General features: G+C 44.5%; 2 protein-coding genes across 4 annotated transcripts in view; both read right to left on the bottom strand.

Moving 5' to 3' along the window:
- Positions 1-15,606, bottom strand: part of DHRS12 (dehydrogenase/reductase 12) — a 42,756-nt gene that overhangs the window by 8,920 nt on the left and 18,230 nt on the right. For 2 of the 3 annotated variants that reach the window (XM_084652393.1, XM_084652395.1), the window contains exons 6-7: positions 1,419-1,480; positions 441-545 (exon numbers count right to left, since the gene is read on the bottom strand). In XM_084652393.1, the coding sequence (XP_084508519.1) occupies positions 441-545; positions 1,419-1,480 (167 nt within the window). The remainder of the gene's footprint in view (positions 1-440; positions 546-1,418; positions 1,481-15,606) is intronic. The other variant, XM_084652394.1, reaches the window with a different exon arrangement.
- Positions 6,809-8,593, bottom strand: LOC311533208 (myb/SANT-like DNA-binding domain-containing protein 7). Its single transcript, XM_084652423.1, has 2 exons — positions 8,071-8,593; positions 6,809-7,407 (listed from the first exon to the last, which is right to left on the bottom strand). Exons 1-2 carry the CDS (start codon positions 8,585-8,587, stop codon positions 7,322-7,324), a joined length of 603 nt encoding a protein of 200 aa, XP_084508549.1. The 5' UTR covers positions 8,588-8,593; the 3' UTR covers positions 6,809-7,321.

The raw sequence follows: 15,606 nt of genomic DNA, 5'->3' as shown, positions 1-15,606 counted from the left end.
TTGTTTTTTTAGTAAAGCTTTTTGCTAACGTAAGTTCAGGAAGCTTTCATTCACCATCTTCATTTTCTGCAGGCTAGATATAGAGGTAGAAATGGAATGAGAAAAAAAACAAAACACTAATCCAGGCTAATTTTCTGCTTAACCCCCCTCTATAAAATATTTGGGGTTGGGTCAAACTGAAACACTCCTATTGCTCTCACAAAGTGTAATCATCACCCCCTCCGCAAGCGTCTCTGTAATCTTTACTGTAATAGGCAACATTCATTTCAGTTCCAGCAGGAGATGAACTGTATTGATAAGAAAGGTTGCATACTGCACTATATCTAGTTTAGACACAGTGAAAATAGCCATCCGATTTGCAGTCTACTTTAAAGGAAGCTGTATCCCACTGTCCGTCTGATCCAAGTTTTAGGGTTTACTTTCAATTCCACATACTGTACCTTGTTTTGGGCATAGACCATAGTACCATCAAATGTTATGTTTTCGGACTGCAAATCAGATACATCTAATTTCTGAACCAACATCCCTCCTGAAGAGACAATTATCTGTAATAAATTAAGTGAATGTAAAAAGCCAATCCCCCACGTTCACTGAGATTGTCTTAAGGCCCACTAATGAAGTTACACTGCATGCAAGATTTTTCTGTTCTACTCTCTTTACACTCTGCCTGTAGAAGAGGACCATCACACCTGTACCACAAAGCGTACCTGGAGAGCTGTCAAAGGAAAGGTCAAAAATGGGAGTAGATCCTCATTCAAAATGCTCTTGGCCCCACTAGGGACCTGCTCATGTTTTTATCTTATCACAATCGCTAATAAAGGGACAGAACAGGGATAGACTTTTTAATTCACTGATCCAGGACCAGCACTGGGAAAAGCCAATCAGTTTTTTCTTATTTAGATACAGGCACATTAAAAGGCCTGATGTGCATTTCTAATCCTGGCAGGTTACAAGACAGCAAACCTGAAAATACAGGTGGCAGCTCATTTATTAGAACATTTTTCAATTATTTCGTATAAATATTGAACGCTTCATAATAAAATGTCCCCTTTTGCACCAAAGTGTAGAAGGCAACTTTAACTCTACACTCCTGTTATAGGTGTTTTACTGTGCTGCAGGAGATAATATGGTGTAGAGAAATAGCAATCTCTGAATAAGGTATTTTATCTACTTCACCGGCCACTGTAGCTCCTGTGCCATTTAGAAAGATGTTACAAAACAGCAGGATAGAACTCAGATTTTGAATGGACAATGACTATTTATTAGAGTCTAAAAATGTGCTAGGCACATGACAGAGGAGTAACGAGTACCAGGGCAGCAAACATCATGTACACAATCAAAGAGGAAAGAGACATTGCCACAAAACACAAAAGGAGTGTAGTAAAAACAACAGTTTAAAAAAAGCATTATAAACTCACAACTCTGGGATCATCTTCTTTTTCCAGCAAAGGCAGTAGAGCAGTTGTAAGAATGTATGCACCTAAAAGAAAGGGAAACAAGAACATTTCACCAAAAACAAGTTGCTCCAAATACTGACTAATATGTAAAAACCCTCCATTTCTCAGCCATTTGGTATAAAGAATCAAGAGTCTTAATAGGTCTCTGACTTTACAAATTATGAATAAAATGTATGTCTTGTTCATCATTACAAAGACCTATTCAGAGCACAAAGATTTTTTAAAAGTCTTTTCTATACAATATTAGACTGCTAACTACATTCTAGTCATAATTCTAAAGACAATACAGTTTACTAGGGAAAAAACATGCCAGAGACAATTCACAACTGTGGCAGACAGACATTTCTGCTTTCTCCCCCTAAAATAACTTAAATACCCCCATATTCCAATTACTGCAATTGAGTGTTGTGCAGAAAACCGCCTGCTCGTTTACAATGAGGGGTAAGTGCGTGGCGGGGGCGAGCGAAGCGGGGGTACCATGAAGGGGAGAGGGTGTGTGTGTCACTGCCTGTTGAGGTTGCCTGACACTTCATTATAAAACCCCGTTTTCAGTTGCTGATAAATTGGCCAAATTTTAACTGTTTGAAATTTACAATGCTAAGTGCCTGCCTCAGGCTTTTTGTTTTTGTTCCCCCCCTGAAGACAATTCAGCTGTTTCCATGATCAAAAAGGTAGAGAAAAACATGTTTTGCCAAGTTTAAATTCTGGAGCTTTTTTATTTGAGAGGCACTAGTGCCGTAATGCTCCAAAGCAGGAACTTCAAATTTAGCAGTGTGTGGCCGGTGAGTTGAGGATGTGCCTTTTGCCATCTCTGTGAAAATCTGGAGAAGTTACATGCTTTCATGGGGCGGGACCAGGAGAGAGAAAGGGTTAGGAATCACAGCTTGCAAATACTCAGACAAGACTTGCTAGACCACAGCTAAAAATCTCCAATGTTCCATCCTCAATGGGCAGCATGCTCCAGCCCGTGTCTGAGCAGGTCTTTCCCTGCAGCTGCAGCTCTGGGCTGCTGCAGGCCATGTCAGAACCAGGGACCTAAACTGAGAGTAGGAAGCCTCTCTCTCCTGTGCTCTCAACGCTCCATACAGCTGATGCCCCGGCAGTGAAAAGGAAGCTGACTGATTCCAATAGAGAGAGAGGATAAGTGATGGACTAGGGGAGGAGGAAAGGCAAGAGAATTAAATTGGAACCAGGAACCTAGGCCAGAGGAAACTAGGACTGGGAGTTTTGGCAAAGGAGGGGGAAGACAGACTAGCTGGGCAAGAGGAATGGATGAAAATCATGGAGACTGGGACCAGGAGCAGCCCTAGCCATTTTGCTGCATAGGGCAATAACGTTTTTGGCACGCCCTGCCAAGCAGGCAAGCCAAAAAAAGTGGCTGGCCAATCAAAGTGGAGCAAAGACAGAGTGGAGCAAAAATATAAAAATAGAAAACACCCCAGCATCACACCAGTTCAGTGGCCTCGAAGTTGGTACCTAGGGTGATTGCCCTGCTCACCTAGCCCTAGAACCACCCAACTGGGACTGTAGAGAAGAGGAGTCTGGGATAAGGAGCAAAGGGCAGGGAAGAGACAGGAGTGGGACAGGGACCAGTTGTGGTTTTTCACACCCAAGCAAGAAAGTTTCAGCACTGTAAAGTGCCAGTGTAGACAAGGGCTAACCCTTGTTCTCTAGTTCTATGAAAATAAACAATTTTCATATGAATTAGTGAGGCCACATTTTTCACTGTTATACAGACAAACATGTTTCTTTGCAACTCAATGATCTCAACACTTTTGTGGCTGAAAGGTTGCAATACAGCACATTGATCAACATGTTACAGAATTTTAAAGTATTACATTCCACTTGAGCAATCTGCTCAGTACCCTTGTTCATCCATAACAGATCTAACTTTTCCTATACTCATTTGGACCCCCATGAATAATTAGAACACACAAAATAAAATCAAGCAAAGTGAATGCACTTGAATGAGTTAGCACAATCCGTCTTGAGCAAAAAGTACAAGCAGAAGCTGTGGTCAGTAAGGAAGAATGTCAGTAACAAAGGAGAATGTAACAGTCTCTCACTGCTAGGGACCGGAAGACTGAAAAATAACAGCAAAGCAAGATCTCTTGATTGTCATTGGTTGTTCCCAATGAGTTAAACAGAGCTCTAATAACCCACAATCCTGGTTTAAAAACTTTCATTTTGATAGGGACTCTTCAAATCCAAAGGAAGATCAAATTTGTGTTAACTGACTTCATTCCCAAAATCCTGAGGTGCAGCCCACCTGCCAACACTTAATTTAGTTGTCTCCAGGATTAATTTGCATTTTTAAAGATGGTAGGCTTTTGTTTACAAGTTCTGAAGAGGTGTGAAGATGAAGAGGAACATTGTTCATCATTCAAGGCCTTCGGTCCAGCAAGTGTTTTTAGCCTTGTAAGAGAAACAAATCCTGAAGGCTAAGGAGACTGATTGTGACAGAAGAGGTATTCTAGTTGAAGTCTCCACTATTTTAAACCCACATACTTTCAACTAAAAAATTCTTATACAGTTTGACAGTTATGTACAAACACAAAAGGCCAACCTAGTCTACAAAATTCAGCTAACATCACATAGGGTTTTGTTACACGATTGCATACTATAGAGCAAATATTTTACAATTGTGGACAGGCTACAGCCTAAATTGACAGCAATATAGATGTAGAATTTCCATTGAGTGATGGGGGGTGGGTGGAGGGAGTGAATAAATGGGAAGTCATGCTGCCTTGCAAAATAGTATTATGAATCACAAACAGTAGTGAAAAGAAATGAGGAAAAAACATCCCCTCCTTAAATATTTTGTACATTACTTTCTCCACAGAGAAATAACTGCTAGAATTTTAGTTTGGTGGAAGAGAATTTAGAAAGATTGATCAAGATTTCCACCATTAAGGAAAAGCAAGGCAAAATTTCTGAAACTTAACTTTGAGTTGATTGTGCACTTTCATAATTAATAAATAGTAACTCCACATCTATTATGTTTTCATCTTTTTTTAAAATAAGCCAATACCCAAATATACAAATAACCCACAACAGACTTCTGCATACAGGCACAGGGGAAAGATACACAAAACCAAACTGAACTTGGTAAATACATAAAGTAAAGTATAAACAATACTAAGATCTATAGGAATGAACCATATCCATTAAGAGAAATGAGTAAAAATATTGAACAATCCAAAAACGATTATTAAGAAAAAAGGATAAAACATAGGTTAAGTGAAATGTAGATGGTAGTGAACAGAAAGTGCAATGTGAAATTACTACCACTGAAAGGCATTAGATATGCAGTATCTTAGGATATGTCTACACTACGAAATTAGGTCGAATTTATAGAAGTCAATTTTTTAGAAGGTGATTTGGTGTGTCCCCACACTAATGCACTAAGCGCATTAAGTCGGCAGAGTGCGTCCACAGTACCGAGGCTAGCGTAGACTTTCGGAGCATTGCACTGTGGGTAGCTATCCCACAGTTCCCGTAGTCTCCGCCACCCATTGGAATTCTGGGTTAAGCTCCCAATGCCTGTTGGGGCAAAAACATTGTCACAGGTGATTTTGGGTACATGTCAGTAGCCCCCCCCGCCCGGTGAAAGCAATAGCAGACAATCATTTCACGCCATTTTTCTGTGCAGGCGCCATACTGCTTTCAGCAGTTGGTGCAGTAGGACTGCTAACCGTCGTTAGCAGTTGTCGTCATCCACCGCTTCCACTGCCACTCTGCTCTCCTGGTGCTCTCGCAGGGCCGCTTCCACTGCAACTCTGCTCGGCTGCCCTTGTGTCGCCATACCACGGCAAGCGTGCACCCCACTCAGCTGTTGTGTTCTGGCAGCAGACGGTGCAGAAGATCTACAAAACTTGTCATCCAACCACCACTTCCCCTGCGGTCCTGCTCTCCTGCAGACACCATACCACGGCAAGCATAGAGCCTGCTCAGATCACCGCAGCAGTTATGAGCATTGTAAACACCTCACGCATTATCATGCGGTATATGCGGAACCAGAAACTGCAAAAGCATGCGAGGAGACGATGGCAGCGCGGTGATGAGAGTGATGAGGACATGAACACAGACTTCTCTCAAAGCACGGGCCCCAGCAATTTGGCCATCCTGGTGGCAATGGGGCAGGCTCATGCCATGGAACGCCAATTCTGGGCCTGGGAAACAAGCACAGACTGGTGGGACCGCATAGCGTTGCGGGTCTGGGATGATTCCCAAGGGCTGCGAAACTTTCACATGCGTAAGGACACTTTCATGGAACTTTGTGACTTGCTTTCCCCTGCCCTGAAGCACAAGAATACCAAGATGAGAGCAGATCTCACAGTTCACAAGCGAGTGGTGATAGCCCTCTGGAAGCTTGCAATGCAAGACAGCTACCAGTCAGTCGGGAATCAATTTGAAGTAGGCAAATCTACTGTGATCCAAGTAGCTAACGCAATCACTGAGCTGCTATCAAGGGTACTGACTCTGAGAAACATGCAGGTCATAGTGGATGGTTTTGCTGCAATGGGATTCCCTAACTGTGGTGAGGCCATAGACGGAACCCATATCCCTATCTTGGCACCGGAGCACCAAGCCGGCGAGTACATAAACCGCAAGGGGTACTTTTCAGTGGTGCTGCAAGCACTGGTGGATCACAAGGGTCATTTCACCAACATCAATGTGGGATGGCCGGGAAAGGTACATGACGCTCGCATCTTCAGGAACTCTGGTCTGTTTCAAAAGCTGTAGGAAGGGACTTTATTCCCAGACCAGTAAATAACCGTTGGGGATGTTGAAATGCCTATAGTTATCCTTGGGGACCCAGCCTACCCCTTAATGCCATGGCTCATGAAGTCTCACACAGGCAGCCTGGACAGTAGTCAGGAGCTGTTCAACTACAGGCTGAGCAAGTGCAGAATGGTGGTAGAATGTGCATTTGGATGTTTACAAGCGCGCTGGCGCAGTTTACAGACTCTGTTAAATCTCAGCGAAACCAATATTCCCAGTGTTATTACTGCTTGCTGTGCGCTCCACAAGATCTGTGACAGTAAGGGGGAAGATGTTTATGGCAGGGTAGGTGGTTGAGGCAAATTGCTTGGCCGCTGGTTACACGTAGCCAGGCACCAGGGCGTTAGAAGAGCACAGGAGGGTGCGGTGCACATCAGAGAAGCTTTGAAAACCAGTTTCATGGCTGACCAGGCTACAGCATGACAGTTCTGTTTGTTTATCCTTGATGAAACACCCCGCCCGCCCCTTGGTTCACTCTACTTCCCTGTAAACCAACTGCCCCCCCTTCCTCCTTCGATCACTGCTTGTGGAGGCAATAAAGTCATTGTTGTTTCAAATTCATGCATTCTTTATTAATTCATCACACAAATAGGGCCAAAGTAGCCCGGGAGGGGTGGGAGAAAGAGGGAAGCACCGGGTGGGGTGGTGGATGAGGAGAGGAGGGAAGGACAAGGCTACACTGCACTTCAAAACTTACTGAATACCAGCCTTCTGTTGCTTGGGCAGTCCTCTGAGGTGGAGTGGTTGGGTGCCCCGAGGGCCCCCCCGCGTTCTTGGGCATTTGGGTGAGAAGGCTATGGAACTTGGGGAGGAGGGCTGTTGGTTACAGAGGGGCTGCAGTGGCAGTCTGTGCCTTTCCTGCACCTCAATCATACGCCGGCGCATATCAGTTTGATCCTCCAGTAGTCTCAGCATTGCATCCGGCCTCCTTTCATCACACTGCTGCCACCTCTCGTGTTGCTCCAGCCATCTGTCCTCGTGTTCATTTTGTGCTTTCCTGGACTCTTCCATTTTCTGCCTCCACACATTTCTGCTGGGCTCTTTCAGTTTCGGTGGACTGTATGAGCTCAGAGAACATTTCATCGCAAGTGCACTTTTTTTCGCCTTCTTATCTGCGCTAGCCTCTGGGACGAAGATGCTAGTTGCAGCGTTGAAACATTTGCAGCTGTGGGAGGAAAAAAAGGGAGATTAAAACTGAAAAAGACACATTAGTCATTTAAAAAAGGAGGGGCTGATGTTTTCAGCTTAACATGCAGCACAAACCCAACTAACCCCCCCACACACACACCCAATCCTCTGGGATGATCGCTTCACCCCTCCCCCCACCGCGTGGCTAACAGCGGGGAACATTTCTGTTCAGCCACAGGCAAACAGCCCAGCAGGAATGGCCACCTCTGATGTCCCCTTAAGAAAAGCATCCTATTTCAACCAGGTGACCATGAATGACATCACGCTCCTGAGGATAACACAGAGAGATAAAGAACGGATGTTGCTTGAATGCCAGCAAACACCGGGACCACACGCTGCAATGCTTTCTTATTCAATGATTCCAAACTACGTGCTGCTGGCCAGCCATGGTAAAGTGTCCTACCATGGAGGACGCAATACAGCTGCTCTCCCCAGAAACCTTTTGCAAAGGCTTTGGGAGTACCTCCAGGACAGCTTCATTGAGATGTCCCTGGAGGATTTCCGCTCCATCCCCAGACATGTTAACAGACTTTTCCAGTAGCTGTACTGGCTGCCAATGCATCCCAAGTCTTCAGGGCAAAGTAATAATTAAACATGCTTGCTTTTAAACCGTGTATTATATTTACAAAGGTACACTCACCAGAGGTGTCTTCTCCGCCTTCAAGGTCCGGTTGCCCGGGTTGGGAGGGTATTGGATCCAGGGTGATAAACAGTTCCTGGCTGTTGGAGAGAACGATTTCTCTGCTTGCCTGGTGTGCGCTATCTACCTCGTCCCCAAAATCCTCATCCCTGTTGCGTGAGACTCCCCCCTTGCAGGAGTCCACGTACAGTTGTGGGGTAGTTGTAGGGGCACCCCCTAGAATTGCATGCAGCTCATCATAGAAGCGGCACGTCTGGGGCTCTGACCCTGAGCAGGCATTTGCCTCTTGGGTTTTTTGGTAGGCTTGCCTAAGCTCCTTAAGTTTCACGCGGCACTGCTGCGGGTCCCTGGGGTAGCCTCTGTCCTTCGTGCCCTTGGAGTTTTTTTCAAATATTTTGGCATTTCGTCTTTTGGAACGGAGTTCTGATAGCACGGATTCGTCTCCACATATAGCGATCAGATCCAGTACCTCCTGTTCGGTCCATGCTGGAGCTTTTTTGCGATTCGGGGACTCCATGGTCACCTCTGCTGATGAGCTCGCCACACTGACCAAACAGGAAATGAAATTCAAAAGTTCGTGGGGCATTTCCGGTCTACCTGGCCAGTGCATCCAAGTTGACAGCGCTGTCCAGAGCGGTCACAATGGAGCACTGTGGGTAGCTCCCGAAGGCCAATACCGTCGAATTACATCCACACTAACCCAAATTCAATCCGGCGATGTCGATTTCAGTGCTAATCCCCTCGTCAGGGAGGAGTACAGAAATCGATTTTAAGAGCCCATTAAGTTGACAAAAATGGCTTTGTTGAGTGGATGGGTACAGGGTTAAATCGATCTAATGCTGCTAAATTCGACCTAAACTCATAGTATAGACCAGGGCTTAGAGGAGGTCCTATATAAAGTAGAAGAGATCCAGGTGGTTATCCACATTACGTCCCTCACTCTTTTCATTCATTCAGAAAGAGGGCAGTGATTCAGTGACAAAAGAAGATTCTTTTTAAAAAAGAGCTAGAGTTCTTAATGCTGTGGGAGTATTTTGGAATGTGTATCCGCATCTAACTCAAGAAACTATAGTTTCAAGGAAGGCAACAAGGAGAAATGAATTGCATTAGAAACGGGTTACATACTTCTGTCCAAAGGGGAGATGTATTTATTTTTTAATCAAAGTGCCACAAGAGAGGCCGGAGTCTATTAAGATCTCTTCAGGCTCTTATTAGGTAGTAAGTGACACAGTGTGAAGACTGTCTAGAGAAAATTAAGCCAGCCACAGCACTGTCCCACAAAATGAGGTTTGTTACAGCAGTAGCTGATCATGCCTTCTGGAGTTAAAGTGGAGTTGTTCAACACATTGACACAGATTTCTTTTTAAAAAGAAACACAGGAGTCTGAATATTTCTTTGGGAGAAATCCACTAGTTTTATTTCTGTAAACTGAACTCACACAATAATCAATGGTGCATAATATAGTGCTGTTACATCCTTTTCAATAAGTAGACAGATGAGCACAGCTCATGTTTGGAAACTATTTAGCAATGGCTCACATGAGAACCTAAATAATATAGGTTAAAGTTCAGTGAGTTATACACTGCCATTCCAGAGTAGTTGGTATGTCAGTAAGAACACAATATATTTTAAAATAAATTCTGTGTGTTAAAGTAAACACAAAAAATACCACACGTTTTCTAATGGTATGTTCCATAATTGCCCCAATTACTCTGAGATCCTCTCATCAATTTATGGAATTTGATATCATGCTCTAATTAGCATCTCCCATTTTGGTAATTCCACACAGTTAAACACACAGCAGTAAAACTGTATGCCTCCATGCTCAGTGTTTTGTGATCACATTGTGAGACCCTCATAATGCTAGAGTTCTAAAATTATGATGATTTCTTATATTGACATTTCTGGTTTCCATCCTAGATTTTGTTGGTTTAAAAATCTCAATTTTAATTTTTAAATAAAATGATTTTTCAATTCACCTGTTGTGAAATAGAAGCTGAAGGCACTCTGATGAAATGACAGTATTGCTGAAATGCGGTTTGTAAATTCTTGCAGAAATTTTCAGTCACTGCAGATTGCACTAGTTCTATAGCAATACATTAGTGGGAAAGCTACTCCCAACCAGTGTCTTAGCCGGCTATGTTGTATTAGGACACCGATTCTTTCTATATAATGCTACAAAAATTTATCCTGAGCTAGACTACGGATCTAAACAAAATGTGCATCAGCCCAAGTGCCAATGTCCTGAAAGCAGATTTCAAAAATGCCTTCAAGTCAACATTTTAATATGCTACTAGTTAAAACAACCAGATTTTACATACTTAAAACTTGAAGATTGCCAGGATAGAATATGCAAAACTGTACATGAGAATATTCTTTCCTACCTGCTGTACTGCATTTGTATAGAATGACCCAAAAATCTTGGGTTTCAAAATTGATTTATAAAGTAAATTAGGGCTTCTGCAAGAGGAAAAGTGTAAAGCTGCTGCCTGTTTATAATATTAAATTAATTGATGATGCAATCACTGCAGACCAAAATGTCCTGGGAGCATGCTGGAATAGTTTTCTCTTGATGTTCTACTTGGCAATTAGAGTTAAGTTGTTGGTGAAGTTTTTAATTCTCTACCATTCAGACAATGGCAGGCAGCCAACACCACACTCAGTGGAGTTTTCCCCATCTGCCCATGCTTTGCAGCATATCGACAACAGTGTTATTTCAACTGTGGAAAAAGAGTGGGAACAAAAATAATCTTTGCTTATACAGGTTTCAATGGTTCATTCATCTGGTAAATTCATTGTTAAAATAATGAATGGGCTTGCTCTTGCCACAGCCAAGTATTTTTAAATGGAGTACACAGAAGGTTTTCCTTGAACTGTTTATTTTTTTGAGGCCTCTTGTTTATAAAGTTCCCTATGAGGAGACAGCTACAGGCCAGTTCTCTCAAGCAGGAAATCAGAATTCCAGATTTTAGTACACTATTCTTTAAGGGCCCAATCTGCCAGCCCAGCACAAGAAAGGGGAGTGAAAGGTAGAACGTGTGCGAAAGACAAGACACCGGTTGACATTTCCTTTATACCACAAAGCTGTAAGGGTTCTCTCTGCCCTGGTATGTAGGGAGGTGATACAGCCAGTGGCTATGTGGATTATTAAACAACACCACTCTAATGTAAGACTTCATCTGTAGATCTCAAAGCATTTTACAGCAGCGGGCAAGTATTCCCATTTTACCGATGTGGAAATGGCGGCACAAAGAGTGGAGGTGACTTGCCCAATGTCATGCAGCAGACCAATGACAGATCTGGGAGCTCCTGAGTCCAAATAGTCTAGTGCCCTATCCACTAGGCAGCACTGCCTGCCAGGATTCACTAGCCAGACCCATTTTGGGGAGAAATGGGTTTGCAAGCTGTAACAGAGGCTAGAGTAGTTACCATTGAGGAACCGTGCTGCATTCTAGGGCCTGAGAGGAGGATCCTTCCCCATGCCCTACCTATTATTTTGACTGAAAACTGGGAAGAGGATGTGGCTTGAACTATTAAATTAAGAAAAAAACGATAGTGAAGCAAAGGGGGTTTAGGTTCAGTTGGAGTGAGGGATGGAGACTTACTGTATTCTATGATCATCTCCCCTCAGCTTCCAGTGTGTTTTAGTGCTCCCTCTGCCAGTAAGTGCCAATAAAAATGAATAGATGTACTATTCTCTCATGCTGGAGTGAAGAGACATGACATGTAAAAATGAAGTAAGAACTTCCCTTGTTCCAGTACTTTACAGGCCTTGTTTCAACTGTGAAAGATGGTCTTTAATGCACCAACAAGCAACAGTGCTGAGTCCTCTATCCATCCGCCTCCACTTACAGCTTACACACGGATTGAACACTGTCAGCTGGGATCATCATCTTGCAGTGGCTGGCTTCAAAAAGGCAAATGCTGACTAGGAAGCCTGTATGTCACATCAGAAGAAATCACTGCTTATCAGTGCAGCAGCTCCTTGACAAAATGGCCACACCACGTACGAGTCCAACCTCTAGAATGAGATTTAAGCTCAACCACATCTGAGACAAAGGACAAAAGCAACAAGAATTCTCTATGTACATATGCTGCTACATAAGAAACCATTTTGAACTGCCTCCAACCATCTATATGATCTCAGCCTATCAACATCACTGGTTAATTGCTGCATTCAGTTTAACACTCATATGTAAGTACTGTTTCTATACTACAGTATTAATTCTACACAGCTGCACGGCAGTCACTACGGATTGATCATTCTTTTACTTCAATTATGTTCCAGTAAATAGAGCACTAACTCTTTGTTGTCTAGCTGGTAACAAGGGGCGAGGCATTAAGAGCAATAACAGCTATACAATTACAATGAACCACACAGTATTTATTTCTACTGTGGTACTGCCTACAGTGCCACTGTACTATGAACATATAGGAAGACCGTGCCTGCTCACAAGTTTACAAATCAACAATTTTAGCTTAGACACTTTTAAAAAAAGCCATCTAGACACAAAACCCAATTGTGTGCAAGCGTGCACTCTGCCTACCGACACACCCCATTTCCCTTTGCCCTACCAGCTTTCACTCATGTAGAAAAGTAGGGCCAATTCTAGAAACTTGTATTCACATGAGTAGTCCTTACTTAGCCCTGGTCTACACTAGGAGTTGAGGTCGAATTTAGCAGCGTTAAATAGATTTAATCCTGCACCCGTCCACGTGACGAAGCCCTTTTTTTAAAGCTTAAAGGGCTCTTAAAATCGATTGCTTTACTACACCCCCAACAAGGGGATTAGCGCTGAAATCAGCCTTGCCGGGTCGAATTTGGTGTACTGTGGATGCAATTAGGTAGTATTGGCCTCCAGGAGCTATCCCAGAGTGCTCCATTGTGACCGCTCTGGACAGCACTCTCAACTCAGATGCACTGGCCAGGTAGACAGGAAAAGGCCCACAAACTTTTGAATTTCATTTCTTGTTTGGCCAGCGTGGCGAGCTGCAGGTGAGTGCAGAGCTCATTAGCGGAGGTGACCATGATGGAGTCCCAGAATCACAAAAGAGTGTCAGCATGGACCGAACAGGAGGTACGGGATCTGATCGCTGTATGGGGAGAAGAATCCGTGCTATCAGAACTCCGTTCCAGTTTTCGAAATGCCAAAACCTTTGTCAAAATCTCCCAGGGCATGAAGGACAGAGGCCATAACAGGGACCCAAAGCAGTGCCACGTGAAACTTAAGGAGCTGAGGCAAGCCTACCAGAAAACCAGAGAGGCAAAAGGCCACTCCGGGTCAGAGCCCCAAACATGCCGCTTCTATAATGAGCTGCATGCCATTTTAGGGGGTTCAGCCACCACTACCCAAACCCTGTGCTTTGACTCCTTCAATGGAGAGGGAGGTAACACGGAAGCAGGTTTGGGGAACGAGGAAGATGATGATGATGAGGTTGTAGATAGCTCACAGCAAGCAAGCAGAGAAACCGGTTTTCCCCGACAGCCAGGAACGGTTTCTCACCCTGGACCTGGAGCCAGTACCCCCGGAACCCACCCAAGGCTGCCTCCTGGAACCGCCAGGCAGAGAAGGAACCTCTGGTGAGTGTATCTTTTTAAATAGGATATATGGTTTAAAAGCAAGCGTGTTTAATGATTAATGTGCCCTGGCATTCACGGCCATTACAGCTACTGGAAAAGTCTGTTAACGTGTCTGGGGATGGAGCGGAAATCCTCCAGGAACATCTCCATAAAGATCTCCTGGATGTACTCCCAAAGCCTTTGCAAAAGGTTTCTCGGGAGGGCAGCCTTATTCTGTCCACCTTGGTAGGACACTTTACCACGCCAAGCCAGTAGCACGTAGTCGGGAATCATTGCAGAACAAGCATTGCAGCGTATGTTTGCTGGCATTCAAACAACATCCATTCTTTATCTCTGTGTGTTATCCTCAGGAGAGTGATATCATTCATGGTCACCTGGTTGAAATAGGGTGCTTTTCTTAAGGGGACATTCAGAGGCACCCGTTCCTGCTGGGCTGTTTGCCTGTGGCTGAACAGAAATGTTCCCCGCTGTTAGCCACGCAGTGGGGGGTGGGGGCGGCAAAATCCTACCTTGTAACGAAAGCACATGTGCTATGTATGTAATGTTAACAGCAAGGTTTACCGTGAAAGAGTGTACCCATTGTTCTATAAAATGTGTCTTTTTAAATACCACTGTCCCTTTTTTTTCCTCCACCAGCTGCATGCGTTTCAAGGATCTTCTCCTTCCCAGAGGCTAGCGAAGATTAGAAGGCGAAAAAAAACGCACTCACGATGAAATGTTCTCTGAGCTCATGCTGTCCTCCCACACTAACAGAGCACAGACAAATGCGTGGAGGCAGACAATGTTAGAGTGCAGGAAAGCACAAAATGACCGGGAGGAGAGGTGACGGGCTGAGGAGAGTAAGTGATGGGCTGAAGAGGGCTGAAGCTGAAACGTGGCGACAGTGTGATGACAGGAGGCAGGATTCAATGCTGAAGCTGCTGGAGGATCAAACTAATATGCTCCAGCATATGGCTGAGCTGCAGGAAAGACAGCAGGAGCACAGACCGCCGCTACAGCCCCTGTGTAACCAATCACCCTCCTCCCCAAGTTCCATAGCCTCCTCACCCAGATGCCCAAGAACGCGTTGGGGGGGGGGCCTCCAGCCACTCAGCCACTCCACCGCAGAGGATTGCCCAAGCAACAGAAGGCTGTCATTCAATAAGTTTTAAAGTGCTGTATGGCCTAGTCCTTCCCTCCTCCACCACCTCTCCCGGGCTACCTTGGCAGTTATCTCTCTATTTGTGTGATGAATTAAAGAATGCATGAATGTGAAGCAACAATGACTTTATTGCCTCTGCAAGCAGTGATCGAAGGGGGGAGGGGAGGATGGTTAGCTTACAGGGAAGTAGAGTGAACCAAGGGGCAGGCGGGGTGTTTCATCGAGCAGAAACAAACAGAACTTTCACACCATAGCCTGGCCAGTCATGAAACTGGTTTTCAAAGCTTCTCTGATGCGCACCGCGCCCTCCTGTGCTCTAACGCCCTGGTGCCTGGCTGCACGTAACCAGCGGCCAGGCAATTTGCCTCAACCACCCACCCTGCCATAAACATCTCCCCCTTACTCTCACAGATATTGTGGCGCACACAGCAAGCAGTAATAACAATGGGAATATTGGTTTCGCTGAGGTCTAAGCGAGTCAGTAAACTGTGCCAGCGTGCTTTTAAACGTCCAAATGCACATTTTACCACCATTCTGCACTTGCTCAGCCTGTAGTTGAACAGCTCCTGACTACTGTCCAGGCTGCCTGTGTGTGACTTCATGAGCCATGGCATTAAGGGGTAGGCTGGGTCCCCAAGGATAACTATAGGCATTTCAACATCCCCAACAGTTATTTTCTGGTCTGGGAATAAAGTCCCTTCCTACAGCTTTTGAAACAGAGTTCCTGAAGATGCGAGCGTCATGTACCATTCCCAGCCATCCCACGTTGATGTTGGTGAAACGACCCTTGTGATCCACCAGTGCTTGCAGCACC

This window comes from Lepidochelys olivacea (assembly GCF_965140295.1).
Source record: "Lepidochelys olivacea isolate rLepOli2 genome assembly, chromosome: 1".
In the NCBI taxonomy this organism is placed as follows: Eukaryota; Metazoa; Chordata; order Testudines; family Cheloniidae; genus Lepidochelys; species Lepidochelys olivacea.
The sequence above is the reverse complement of the archived record's forward strand: the minus strand, read 5'-3'. Positions and strand labels throughout refer to the sequence as shown.

Coding starts and splice junctions, on each gene's coding strand:
- LOC311533208 (XM_084652423.1), bottom strand. CDS start 8,587: ATGGAGTCCCCGAATCGCAAAAAAGCTCCAGCATGGACCGAACAGGAG. Junction 7,408..8,070: donor AGGCGGAGAAGACACCTCTG/GTGAGTGTACCT, acceptor TTCCTCCCACAG/CTGCAAATGTTTCAACGCTG.